The 14,103-nt window shown below is 56.2% G+C and overlaps 2 protein-coding genes across 2 annotated transcripts; both read left to right on the top strand.

Annotated features, from left to right (window-relative positions):
- Nucleotides 1-2,246: 2,246 nt before the first annotated feature.
- Nucleotides 2,247-5,375, top strand: LOC143181880 (uncharacterized). The gene has a single exon (XM_076382537.1). The coding sequence runs from the start codon at nucleotides 2,247-2,249 to the stop codon at nucleotides 5,373-5,375; it is 3,129 nt and encodes a 1,042-aa protein (XP_076238652.1).
- A 510-nt stretch (nucleotides 5,376-5,885) lies between these two features.
- On the top strand, nucleotides 5,886-6,875 carry LOC143181879 (uncharacterized). The gene has a single exon (XM_076382536.1). It carries the CDS (start codon nucleotides 5,886-5,888, stop codon nucleotides 6,873-6,875), a length of 990 nt encoding a protein of 329 aa, XP_076238651.1.
- Nucleotides 6,876-14,103: the final 7,228 nt, after the last annotated feature.

The raw sequence follows: 14,103 nt of genomic DNA, 5'->3' as shown, positions 1-14,103 counted from the left end.
AAAGCGGCTTGCGGGGCGGACACGGCGAAGTTGTCAGGGCGTCCTGCCTCGAGCTTCTTGCCGCTCGACGCAGGGGGATTCCACGGAAATTATTCCGTAGGAAAAAGTCAACCTGATAACTTATTTTCTCTTTTTATTTTGTCCTTATTAGATTTTTATTAATTTTATTATATTTTTTTTTTTTTGTATATTCGTATTATATTTATTATTTCTATTTATTATGTATTTTTCACTTATATCCTATGATTTAATTTTGTTTAAAAAGCGGTTATATAACGGGCATTTGGCTCGTCCGCGAGATTCGTGATTTGTTGGTATACGTGACCGATCGAAGGTTGCCTTCGGTTGGAGAATCCGTTGTCCTAGCAGCAAAACACGGTCAGCTGTCGTAGAACTTGTTTTTATCGTTAAAATTGAAGTTCAAATAAAGTAAGCGTTGTCGAGCAACGGTTTTGAACTCCAGGCTCGATGTCGAGTGGGGGTATCGGAGCCTGACAAAGAGAGAGAGCAAGATCGGTACATTAGACAAAGAGAGACAATGATAAGCGAGCGCCGCGTAGCGGATTTTCGGGGACTCCGCGATTTTCGCGGAGCGTCTCACGCTCGCATGTCGAAGTCAGTCTTGCACCAATCGCTCGCACAGTAGCAAGGAACAGCATTTACAGAAGAGTCTGCTGAGTTAGGAAATTTGGGCACCAAGTTCCTTAGCTCGTGACGCCTTCTACGCTGTAATATCGCACTACAGCTTGCTATAGCTCCCTTCGAGAATCACGTATTACACGTGCGAAGGAAAAGCGATTGTTTAGTCGCGATAATTTAACAGACGAGTAACTGCGCTCTTGGAATCGGTGGTTACCTCGATTCCCTGAGCTTGCTATTCGTCGGAGGAGCAATCAAGACCTCTTCTTGGTTGAGCCACGATATTGACACCAACAGAGAGGGTAAACGTAAGTGTATCACCTCTGCGTTGCCCGTGTTGTATCACCCGTTTAGCAGCAGCCCGCGTACGACGAATAGATGCGTACGTCGCGGTGAACGGTGAGTGCTACAACCTCTGGCCTTTATCAGCCGCCAAGTCTAGTTAGTGCTAGTACCGAGGGTCGAACGCTCGCGAATCTCGGCTTACAACCGTGATTCGCACGAGGCAAGCCTTCTTGGAAGGCAGGTTGAGCAGAGAAAAGGAGGATCCCTCCTTTCTGCACACTCGTCTGCCGACGCTTTCTTCAGAGCGAAGAAACGTCGGTATTACAGTCCACTGCACTACCTTAACGATACGTCAAGGTACTGCTCCCCCCTCCACATAGGCTCGTTTTCGAAGCCTGGAGTCGGGAAGACACGGTTTAGCTTGAAAGCAATACGCTCGCTGACCAGTGCGGTTTCGCCGCTCTTTTCTTTTCCAGACGCCAGCGTCGCTAAGGGACACCGGCCGGCGTCAGTCCAAGGGACCCTTCCCCAAGATTTTGGTCGAAGACCCCCCAACCAAAGTATTTCAATAAACGTCGTATTTAAGTCGAGTTTCGAGTAGCGTTTACCTCTCGAACCGTACCACCATGTCCACTCCGCAAAGAGAACAGGCGCTTTCGCCCAACCTCGAGAGTGACATGGAGGATATCGTCTCGCGAGTCAGAGGTTTGACCCGACTCGTGACGAATCTGAAGAAGAAAGGACGAAGTAGTTTTACTATCTTCCTCCTGAAAGAAAAGCTAAACTATGCCACGGAAGTGTGGAGGGACGTGCTCGAGCGAGTTAGTCGTCTCAAACAGGGCATTCCCCTCCATCACCGTAAAGGTATACCCTTCTTCGATCAGGAGGTGCTTCAGGACGCCGAGGACACGTTCCACGAGGTCCAGGATTTCCTAATGACGGAAATCGCACAACTGGTCGAAGCGAAGGAGCGGGTTGAGTTGGGTATTAACCAACGTAAAGCCGAGGGTGCCGGCTTTGACAACACGCAGATTCCAGTCGAGTTGCCTAAGCAAAGCCTTCCAAAGTTCAGCGGTGATTCCAGAAAGTGGTGACACTTTGAGGATCTATTCACCGCTGGCGTGAAGAATAACCAACGGTTGTCCGACGCACAACGGTTGCAATATTTGAACGCGTGCTTGGAAGGTGAGGCTCTCGCGACGATCGCCGAATTTGAAATTGCGGATCGCAATTTCAGCGAGGCGTGGGACGCCCTGAAGAAACGATTCGGGAACCCAAGCACAATTATCACTCAGCTTCTTGAGACCTTACGGAAGCTGAGAATGATAAAAAAAGGCGATCTACCCAGCTTCCAGCAAGTCACAGTGAGCTGGAGACAGACGCTCGCTGCGCTCAAGAGATTGGGGCGCCCTACTAAAGAGTGGAGTGACGTGCTGGTCATTCTCATAAAAGAGAAGCTGGAAGCAGCCCTGCAGTGGGAGTGGGAAATGTCTATCCAATCGGACACGGACTTCCCGTCGTTTGACGACATGATGAAGTTCCTTGACGGACAGGAGCGCGCGTTGGTGGCATTGGAACACCAACGATGTAACGCAAAGGCGGAAGTCACGCCGAAATCTCGCATACGGCAGCATAACGCCGTGGTCGAGAATGCTCCCCCTACTCCCGAAAAGTGCGTGTTTTGTGAACAGCCGCACGTAGTTGCTACGTGCAAAAAGTTCAAGACACTTTCGCCGGAACAGCGGTTTCAATACCTGAAGAATAATCAGTATTGTATAAACTGCTTGGCGTCTACGCACACGGTGACACACTGTCGAACCAGCGTGTCATGTAAACAGTGTAACGGACGGCATCATACCATCCTGCACTTCGATACACGGAAAGTCGGCACAAGTAACCGTCATTCGACGAACAAGCCAAATCAGGGCAAGCGGGAAGCGGGACGGAGCAACGTTCCTGCGCGCAGTCCTGTACAGGCAAACGTAAACACGAATTCTCGTGCTTCTACGTCAGCCGACAACGTTGCGTCTCACTGTGGTGCGACAGAGAGCGTAACGGGATATGTGTTTCTGGCGACAGCTGATGTGCGAGTCTATGGAAAGGGAGGTACGTCGCGTATCGCGCGTGCACTCATTGATCAGGGATCTGAGGCCTCCTTCATAACAGCGAGTCTGGTGAATGATCTACAACTCGCGCGAAGGAAAACCCAAGCCATGGTAACCGGCTTGGGGGGCGGAAAGACCCACGAGATTACGCACAGCGCGGACATTAGATTCGGGTCAACACGGTGCACTGCACAGGCGTTCCGCACAAGTGCATACATCGTCCCGAAAATTACGTCCTACGTTCCACCGTCGGTTCGCATCTCAGATGCTGAGATCTTAAGTGAACTGACGCTTGCAGATCCAGACCCTGCATCTGATCGACCGATTGAGGTGCTCATCGGTGCAGAGGTGTACGCCAGTATTATTCGACGAGGATTCCGTCGAATAAACAAAACAGGACCGATCGCACAGGAGACGGCCTTGGGCTGGATCCTGTCTGGGCCGATCGACGCAGCAAACTCTTCCCCAAATCCCGTGAGGACGCTGCTCTGCAGCGTCCTTGAATCGTTGGACAAAGCGATACGGCGATTCTGGGAGATAGAGGAGGTGCCCTCGACCTTGGTGAACACCAAAGCCGAGGACGAATGCGAAGAGCACTTCGTAAAAACCGTCGCGCGACACGCGACGGGAAGGTTTATAGTTCGGTTGCCTTTTAACCATTCAAACCCGGACGAGCTGTTGAGCGATTCTCTCTCAATAGCTCTCTCCGCATTGACAAGGTTGAGGAGAAAACTGGACTTGAACCAAACCCTCGTGAAGGAATACAGTGAGTTTCTCACTGAATACGAGTCGTTAAATCATATGACTCGGCTCGAGCCAGTCGATAACATGCGACTCTATATCCCTCACCGAGCGGTTATTCGCACGGAGAGCGCTACGACGAAGCTGCGCGTCGTGTTTAACGCCTCCAGCAAAACAGCGGGCGGACGCTCGCTGAACGACCTCCTCCACGTAGGTCCAAAATTACAGACTGATATTACCGCCGTATTAACGAGGTGGCGTCTGTACGAATACGTGTTAGTAGCGGATATCGAGAAGATGTTTCGACAAATTCTCGTAGCTAAAGAGGATCGTCGTTTTCAATGCATCGTATGGCGCACCCCCTCGACCGAGCGACTTATCGCTTACGAGTTGAATACCGTCACATACGGTACGGCGTGCGCTCCATACCTTTCGATGCGAACACTTCTCGAGCTGAAAAAACAGGACGGCGACCGGTACCCGCTCGCCGCGCCTGTCCTCGAGAAGGACGTCTACGTAGACGATGTGTTTATGGGAGCTCCCGACAAACCGTTGTTGGAGAGAATCTGTAAACAAACGTGCGAGCTCCTACAGCGAGGTGGATTTAACCTTCGCAAGTGGGCTGGAAATTCGTCAGATTTGCTACAAAATATTCCACAGAGCTCGCACTCACACGCAGTCGACCTTAATTTGTTTGACGATTCAGAATTAAAGGTACTCGGTCTGCGATGGATACCATCTGGAGATTTTTTCTATTTCTATCTGCAACGGTTTCAACCGTCTGCAACACCGATAACAAAGCGCACTTTGTTTTCGGAGATTGCGAAACTGTACGATCCCCTCGGCTGGCTTTCGCCAGTTATGATCCGTGCGAAAATTTTGATGCAAGCCCAGTGGCTGGAAAAAATCCAGTGGGACGAGCACGTTTCCGCGGAGACGCTCAAAATGTGGAACACATTTTGTGTCGATTGGAACAGATTGAACGATTGGAAATTACCCAGATGGATCCGATATGGAGCCGATGCAATCTCTGTGGAGCTCCATGGATTTTGTGACGCATCACTCGCTGCCTATTCCGCCGTCACCTACTTGAGAGTGACGACGGTGAACAATGAAGTGTTTACATCACTTCTAATGGCAAAAACGCGAGTGGCTCCGATCAAAACGCAGTCGATCCCAGTTCTTGAATTGAACGGGGCCGTACTGCTCGCTGAGCTTATCGTGCATCTGAGAAAGTCGCTCTCACTGCCGATCGATCGTGTTGTCTGTTGGACAGATTCTACGATCGCCTTCGCTTGGCTTAAAAAACACCCATCGACATGGACGGTTGTGGTAGCCAACCGCGTGTCAAAAATCCAAACGTCTCTTCCGAGCGCTGAATGGCGTTACGTTCCAACACGCTCAAATCCCGCGGATTTAAATTCGCGTGGGATAGAGGCTGCAGATTTTCTGCAGTCGAGACTGTGGATGTTTGGACCAGGGTGGCTGAGCGGACCGGAAGTGGAGTGGCCAGCGATGCCAGCTTCCGTGGAGACCACTGAAAGCAAGCGCATAGCGCATGCACATGTAACGACTCCGAAACCGGAATGGAAATTTCTGTTCTGATTTCAAACGTGGAGAAAACTGTTGCGTGTAACGGCGTATTGTCTTCGCTGGCGAAAACAAACACGCGCCGATCAGGGGTCACCCGACAGTCGAGTAATCGAGGCGTCAGAATTGCGAATCGCAACTCAACGTATCGTGCGTCACATACAAGGCACGCATTTCTCAGAAGAGTACCGGTGCTTGAAAAAACGCCGAGGAATACCTGAGAAATCTCCGCTAAAAAGCCTAAACCCTTTTCTCGACGAAAATGACGTCTTGAGGGTTGGCGGACGACTGGAGAATGCGACGCTTGCATGGGAAACCAAGCACCCGATAATACTGCCGAAACATTATGTGTCAACACTCATAATCCGGCAGTGCCACGTGGATACGTTGCACGGGGGCTTGCAGCTGACCTTGCATACTGTGAGGCAGTGCTACTGGATTCTCGGCTGCCGAAACGCAGCGAAGACGGTTATAAACAAATGTATGCGATGCGTGAGATGGCGAAGCAGCGCCTCCACGCAAATAATGCAGCATTTGATACCGGAACGCTGCAGGCCTGCAAAGGCCTTCGACAACTGCGGAGTGGACTACGCGGGGCCTTACCGTGTCCGCGACTCCGCTGGTCGAGGAAAGACGGCTCACAAAGCGTACATCGCGGTGTTCGTTTGTTACGTCACGCGCGCCGTCCACATCGAGCTCGTCCATGATTACACGACGAGCGCGTTTTTAGCTGCACTCGATCGGTTTGTAGCTAGACGTGGTATACCGTCTTGCATTTTCAGCGACAATGGCACCAATTTCGTTGGGGCCGATCGAGAGTTACGTAAGCAGTTCTGTGAGGCGTTTTCCTCCACAGAAATGCAAAACAAATGCAGCTCTATGGGGATAAGGTGGAGGTTTAACCCCCCCAGCGCTCCTCATTTCGGTGGAATGCAGGAAGCCGGCGTAAAATCGGTGAAACACCATTTAAAGCGCACACTGGGTGAATTCACGCCGACGGGAGAGGAAATGCAGACGCTTCTCTGCAAGATCGAAGCGAGTCTCAACTCGCGACCGACCGCCCCCCTGAGTGACCACCCAGATGATTATGCGCCTCTGACGCCCGGACATTTCCTAACAGGAGGTCCACTAAATGCGATTCCGCTGCAATCGGTGGAAACTGAAAAACTCTCGCGACTATCGCGGTGGAGAGCGATTCAAAAATTTCACGAGCAGCTTTGGAGGCACTGGACGCGAGATTATCTCACGCACCTCCAAAATCGCTATAAGTGGCGCACCACCCAACTGCAACTGCAACCAGGGGATCTGGTGTTAGTGCAGAATCCTCTTCTCCCCCCTAATCAGTGGGAAATGGGGAGAATTGAGGAGGTGTTCCCGGGTAAGGACGAAAATGTACGGGTGGTAAAAGTCCGTACAGCAAAGTCCACATATACACGTCCGATTACAAGGATGTGTAAGTTACCCGTGGATGAGCCTGCCGCGGCGACGGTTGCCGAGGTCGAGCAGGCGAAATAAACACCGGACAAAATTCGGTAAAGGCCAAACGAGACAAAAGTGAGGGCAACCGTTCTATTTGAGAAGACAAACGGTCACGAACCCCCCTTTGGCTCCCGGCCCCCTTGACAGTCCAGGGAGGGGAAATGAGGTACTTCTCTCTCTCTCTCTCCAAGGGAAGAGCGCCCCCCGCGAACTCGCGGGCGCCACCGAAATTTGATCCGATCGCAGCCGGTTGACGATCATTAGTCAAGCAACAATGGCAAGCGATAAAGCAATCTTCGCGAGCTTCGACCGCTGCATGCGGATCGGCGAGGAGGCCCTCACCACCGCCGCCCCGCCGGACCAAGGAAGTGCGCCCGCGAGTGGACCACCCACGCCTCCCCAGGAAGAGTGGGAATTAAAACTCGGGACGGAAATTTGTAAAGTGCCGGGGCATATTCCGCTCACCACCCGGCGATACCGTATACCGGCAACGGGAGGGCGATACCTGGTCAAGTGGGACAAGGAGGGCCTGCTTACGTCCCTGCTTTGGAAAGAGCAGGGAGGTAAGCCGCAGGAAGGAGCTGCTGCAACAAAGCAGCAGGCTGGCCCTTCGGCTGGCCCTTCGGCTGGCCCTTCGGCTGACCCTTCGTCTGGCCCTTCGGCTGGCCTCTCCAAGGGGGCCAACAAACGACGGAGGAAGAGGGCGGAACGGCGGGTCGCCACCCCCGCAACCGGTCAACCACCGTCAACCGTCGCGGCCGGAACGAGGCCTCCAGCGCCGGCGCACCCTTCGGCACGAGGAACCCGACAGCCGCCCGGTACCCTGGAACAGATGACCCGAACGGCCATCGGGGTGGCCATCGAAACATCTATGCGTTTCCTCCGGGGCCACCCAGGGTTTTGTCAACCTAGTGCAAAGTAAGTTCAATTAAATTTTGTTTGATTGAATTTTTGCGTTCATCTCAATTGAACTCCACTTGCGGTATTTTGCTCTCTCTCTTTTGATCGCCTACAGAAATCTTGGTCCTTCAAGTTTCGCGATCCGAGTCGTGTTTGTGTTGAAGCTGCCGATACTCCTTTTGCACGGACAGTGCAAGGGGGACGGTATGTTTAAAATACAGTTAAATTTCGAATCTTTGTTTCGTCCGCGAGAATCGCAGTACGTTAACGTACGTGACCGAACAAAGGTCGCCTTCGGTAGGGGATTCAGTTGCGTTGAGAATAAACTCGGTACATTCAAATTACGACTCGTTTTTTCATCCGATGCGGTTGCAGTTCGAACAGGTGAGCGATCACGATCAGCTGTTTGAACCTCAGGCCCGATATCGAGTGGGGGTATCGGAGCCTGACAAAGAGAGAGAGGAAAATCGGTACATTAGACAAAGATAGACAATGATAAGCGAGCGCCGCGTAGCGGATTTTCGGGGACTCCGCGATTTTCGCGGAGCATCTCGCGCTCGCATGTCGAAGTCAGTCTTGCACCGATCGCTCGCACGGTAGCAAGGGACAGCAATTACAGAAGAGTCTGCTGAGTTAGGAAATTTGGGCACCAAATTCCTTAGCTCGTGACGCTTTCTACGCTGTGATATCGTACTGCAGCTCGCTATTGCTCCATTCGAGAATCACGTACTACACGTGCGAAGGAGCAGCGATTGTTTAGTCGCGATAGTTTAAAAGACGAGTAACTGCACTCTTGGAATCGGTGGTTACCTCGATTCCCTGAGTTTGCTATTCGTCGGAGGAACAATCAAGACCACTTCTTGGTTGAGCCACGATATTGGCACCAAACAGAGATGGTAAACGTAAGTGTATCACCTCTGCGTTGCCCGTGTTATATCACCCGTTTGGTAGCAGCCCGCATGCGACGAATAGATGCGCACGTCGCGGTGAACGGCGAGTGGTAGAACCTCTGGCCTTTATCAGCCGCCAAGGCTTGCTAAAGCTAGTACCGAAGGTCGAACGCTCGCGAATCTCGGCTTACAACCGTGATTCGCACGAGGCAAGCCTTCTTGGAAGGCAGGTTGAGCAGAAAAAAGAAGGATCCCTCCTCTCTGCACACTCGTCTGCCGACGCTTTCTTCAGAGCGAAGAAACGTCGGTATTACAGTCCACTGCACTACCTTAACGATACGTCAAGGTACTGCTCCCCCCTCCACGTAGGCTCGTTTCGAAGCCTGGAGTCGGGAAGACAACGGTTTGGCTTGAAAGCAATACGCTCGCTGACCAGTGCGGTTTCGCCGCTCTTTTCTTTTCCAGACGCCAGCGTCGCTAAGGGACACCGGCCGGCGTCAGTCCAAGGGACCCTTCCCCAAGATTTTGGTCGAAGACCCCCCAACCAAAGTATTTCAATAAACGTCGTATTTAAGCCCTTTTTAGGGCCGACTCAAATTTGATTAAGTGTACAATTTTTTTTCTTGACACCCTTCTCTCAACCACCCAATCCGGACCCCGTTAGATCCCTGAATTTTCAGCGATTCTAACACGGACGGAATTCGTCTGATAGTGGCCTGAAAGTCACACCGGTGATCACTCGCCCCGCTTTAAACTCGCATAAATTGCATAAATAGGTCTGGGTTAGGTCTGGGTTGGGTCTGGGTTGGGGACACGCGGGGACACGAGGGCTGGAAGGGTCTCGTCCGGGCACGTCTGCCTTGGCGAGAACTCCGATGGAGCTGATGTTCTACCAACACCCTGACGAGCTTGCTCGCCAGGTGAGGGGAATTTCGGCGAAGTTGGGGGCCCGACTGGCTCAAGACCACTCACCGCACCTCCACGTGGGGTCCCTGGACCTCCGCCCCAGTAGTTGGTGCTCGCTTGCGAGTGCCAATTTGCTGGACGCGGAGGACGAACGCGGTGAGCTGGCAACGAGATGGAAATCGATGACGACTTTGGCACGATAGACGGGCGATTAGGGTACGGGCCCACCCGCAAGAGGGTATCGGACACGCAAGATGACAACTATTGGTAATAACGTTTACGGTGCAGGGGGCGTCGGATCCCCCAGTACCGGCGCGGATGGGAGTGGCCGACTGGGCTCCCCCGCGTCGTCATCCATCGACCGGGAGAACGCTGTGGTAGACCACCAGGCCACAGCGTTCAGCACCACTACTGGTGAAGAGGCGTCCGGGGTAGGCACATCGTCTGCCCCGGCGTCTACTTCGACGTCTACTTCGACGACTAACGCACCCAGGGTCGTTAGCGAGGTGATCCTCGCGCGCCCTGTGGTGCGTCTAGAGCGGCTGCCGGGACCAAGTTCCAGCCGCAGCCGCAGCCGCAAGAAGTCCCCGTGGCGGTCCGCCTCGGCGGGCTTGACGGACGATGACGGGTGGGACTCCGCCAGTTCGGCGGGTTCCATCCGCTCGGTCCGGCTGCCCCGTGCCCCACGACCCGCGGGAAGGAAGCGCGGACGTCCCCCGACCACAGGGGAGTACGTGGGCCTCGCAGAGGCGAAGCGCCAATTAATTCAGCTGACGCTGCAGGAGCGTCAGCTGAATGAAGAAATAGAGGCCGAGGACCCCACGGTGATGGCGCCGCCAATCTCGAGGTCCTGCGTGCCCATCCGCGAGGACGAGCTCGCCGAAGAGATGCGGCACGCCCCATCTACCGACCTGGGCGCTCGGATCTTCGAGGAGTCGGAGACCATCCTGAAAGTGGCTAAATGCTCGAACCATCTGAAGGGGTCGATGGTGCGCCAGCTGCGCGTGGCGGCATTAACCATTCGCCACGCGGCCGTCGAGCAGGCAAAAAGATCGAAGATATCCGACCGCGAGGCGGAGCTGGAGCGCATCGCGGCGCAGCTGAACACGCGCGTCGCCGAGTTGGAGGCCCGCCTCATGGGCCGCACTTCCCCGGCCCGCCGTGCGTCTCCGCCGAGGGTGAAATCCCCTCCGGCGGCACCACCTCCACCACCGACGCGGCCACCAACGCCACCAACCCCTCCGGCGCCTACATCGCCGAGGGTACAGCGTCAGCGGCCCGTCACCCGCGTGTCAGCGGGTCCAGCACCAGACCCGCCTTACCAAGACCCCCTCGCCAGGGTCGAGGGATTGATACGCCGCCTCTGCGGCGAGATGGAGGAGCGACTTGCCGCCCGCCTGGGCGCGCCACCACCAACTCCACCTCCATCCGCCGCACGCGGCCCGGCGAGCTACGCCGCTACAACGCGGGCGCGACCTGAACGCGTGTCTCGCGACTCACCGCGCCCCGCTCCTGCCGCGGCGCCGGCGCGACCACCTGCGGCACGCCCGCGGCCTCCTGCGGCCGCGCCAACAACTGGGGGACTGACCCCCACACAGAAGAGGAGAGCGAGGCGCCAGAGGAAGAAGAACAGGGAGGCAGCGGAGCGTGGGGCCGCTGTTCCTCCAGGTACGACCCGCCGCGCCGCCCCTCCTGTCGCCGCTCCTGTCGCCCGCCGCGCTGCACCTCCGGTTGCCCGCGCGGCAACAAACACAGCGGCACAGAGTAAGAAGAAGAAGGAAGCAAAGCCGCCCGCTGCGGCCCCGCTGAGGACCCGCAGCCAGCGCCGCGGCAAGACCGCCGCGACTGCGCATCCGCCTCAGCCCGGCCCAAAGCCGGCTGCACCCGCCTCCTCCAGTAATACTGCCGACACCTGGTCAAAGGTTGTCGGCAGGAAGGAGAGGCGGAGGGCGACGGCCGCGGAGCGCGCACGCGCTGCTCCCGCGCCACCAACAAATGCGCCCAAGAAGGCGCCGCGCGTACGTCCGCCCCGCGCACCGAAAAGGGCAGCGGTCAGTCTGACCCTGCCCCCTGGCAGCGCCATGACCTACGCTGAGGTCATGGCGCGCGCGGTGGCGGGCGTGCGCCTGCAAGAGATCGGAATTGCCGATCTAAGATATCGAAAGGGCCGCACGGGGTCCTCGATCCTCGAGGTCCCCGGCCCAGATAGCGCCTTAGGCGCTGATCGCCTTTCAGAAAGGCTAGCAGATGTATTCCGCGGCACGGACGTCAAAGTGTCCAGGCCCGTAAAATGCGCCGAAGCGCGCATAAGCGGCCTGGACGAGTCCGTGACCGCGGAGGCGGTGGCGGCCGCAGTAGCAGGCATAGCCGGGTGCCGCACGGAGGAAGTGCGCACCGGCATTGTCCGCCGATCCGCGTCCGGGCTGGGCACCGTTTGGCTTAGGTGTCCAGTCGCGGCCATGAACAAACTCATGGCCGCCGGGCGCATAAGGGTCGGTTGGACCTCGGCGAGGGTCGAAGCACTGGCTGCACGTCCCCAGCGGTGCTATAAATGTCTTGAGCTGGGGCACGTGCAGCAGAAGTGCCCAGTCGACGCAGACCGCCGCGCCAGGTGCTACACATGCGGTAGCACCGAGCACAAGGCGCGGCACTGCTCGGCCCCGCCGAAGTGCCCGGTGTGCACTGACCTGGGCCGCCCAGCCAACCATCGGCTGGGCGCAAAGGCCTGCGCGCCGCCACCGCCAAGAAGGGGGAGGAAGCCATGCCCCACACCCGAGGCGTCCGGCCAAGTTGGTCCGGTCGCCCCGGCAACGAGGGACCCACAACCGCAACCAGCGGAGCAGACGAGGGCCCCAGAGCCCGAAACGAAGGAAGCAGGATCCGGCCGTGGGGAGGCCATGGACATGGCTTAAAGTTCACCCCCACGGCCAAAATCCTGCAGGCCAACCTCAACCACTCGGCCGCGTCGCAGGACCTCCTGCAGCAGACGTTGGCCGAGCTTGGTGTGGGGTTGGCAGTCGCGGCGGAGCCATACAGGGTACTCGACCGCCCAAATTGGGCGGGAGATGCCCTTGGCTCCGTCGCGATTATCGCCGACGGCTCCGCGGCCCTCTGCGCTTTTGCGCACGGCCGCGGGTATGTCGCGGCGACGTACGGCGGGCCTAGCGGTGGTCGGCATCTACGCCCCGCCCAGTGCCCCCCTCGCGGCGTTCGAGCGGCTGCTGGATGAGGTCAGGGACGTCGTGTCCCGCTCTCCAGTCAGCCGCCGCACATTAGTCCTGGGCGACTTCAACGCCAAGGCAACGGCTTGGGGTTGTCCCGGGACAGACGCGAGGGGACAAACGGTACTGGAATGGGCGGCGGGCGCGGGGCTCCTACTCCTCAACAGGGGCTCCGCAAGCACATGCGTGCGGTGGCAGGGCGAATCGATAGTCGACCTATCATGGGCGACGCCCTGCGCCGCGCGCTGTGTCACCGGGTGGAGGGTCGCGGAGGAGGTGGAAACATTAAGTGACCACCTCCACGTGCTAATGCACGTATCCGCCGAACATCAAGACCCCCACCCAGCCCGTCGCCCCAGGGGCGGACAGCCGCCCCGCAGATGGGCCGCAAAAAAGATGGACGAGGACGCGCTGATGGCCGCCTCCCTCGCGATGGCCTGACCGGAGCCGCCGGCTGGGCCCGTCGCGGACGTCGACAGCGAGGCAGAATGGTTCCGGGAGTCTCCAGGCGGCCATCAAGAAGGCAAAGTCCGAGGCGTGTCGTGGACACCCTCTTTCCGGTTGAACTGGAGGAACCACGGCCACCAGAGCCGGCGGACCCGACCACCTGGTCCGTCGAAATGGGGGTCATCCAAGGGGAGCTCGCTGCCGCCGTTCGTCGCCTGGGGGTGCGCAACACCACCCCCCGCCCGGACGGAGTGCCCGGACGAGCCTTAAAGAACGCTCTGCGCGTCCTCGGCCCCCGGCTGCTAAGCCTGTGCAATGGCTGCGTGCAGTCAGGGCGGGTCCCGCTTCTGTGGATTCGAGGACAGATGGTCCTCGTCCCGAAGAAAGGAAAGCCCGCGGATTCGCCCTCCACGTACCGGCCCATATGCCTCCTCGACGAAGTCAGCAAGTTGTTCGAGCGCGTACTCGCCCGCCGACTTGAGGAGGCAGTATCCCGCGACGGTCCCGGCTTAGCCGACTGTCAGTTCGGTTCCCGTGGGGGAAGATCGACGCTTTGCACTTCCTACTCTGATTCGTATCACACAATGATACGAATCGAATCATTCGTATCCATGAGTTTTGTGAATTATCAAATCCTAACCATTTAACATACACTTTATCGTCCTTCTTACGCAATACTTTTTCCACTAAATACACATCGGGATTGATAACGCGTTGTAATTCATGTCCATAAAATCCTCCTGCAATAGATTTTCCGCATGGATCTTGCAGCAAATAAGTTACAGGATTAGTTATCTGTACTTTGATTATCTTGGACACTTCAGCAGTCCAACTTGGTGTGTATCCTTTGTCGAAAACGGTTTTGTATTTCTTCACGCGTATAGAGTCACCAATCTCGAA

The sequence above is a fragment of the Calliopsis andreniformis genome, chromosome 7 (assembly GCF_051401765.1).
Source record: "Calliopsis andreniformis isolate RMS-2024a chromosome 7, iyCalAndr_principal, whole genome shotgun sequence".
NCBI classification, from domain to species: domain Eukaryota; kingdom Metazoa; phylum Arthropoda; class Insecta; order Hymenoptera; family Andrenidae; genus Calliopsis; species Calliopsis andreniformis.
The sequence above is the reverse complement of the archived record's forward strand: the minus strand, read 5'-3'. Positions and strand labels throughout refer to the sequence as shown.

Bases quoted from the DNA above. Each gene is read 5' to 3' on its own strand.
- LOC143181879 (XM_076382536.1), top strand. From the start codon at position 5,886: ATGCAGCATTTGATACCGGAACGCTGCAGGCCTGCAAAGGCCTTCGAC.
- LOC143181880 (XM_076382537.1), top strand. From the start codon at position 2,247: ATGATAAAAAAAGGCGATCTACCCAGCTTCCAGCAAGTCACAGTGAGC.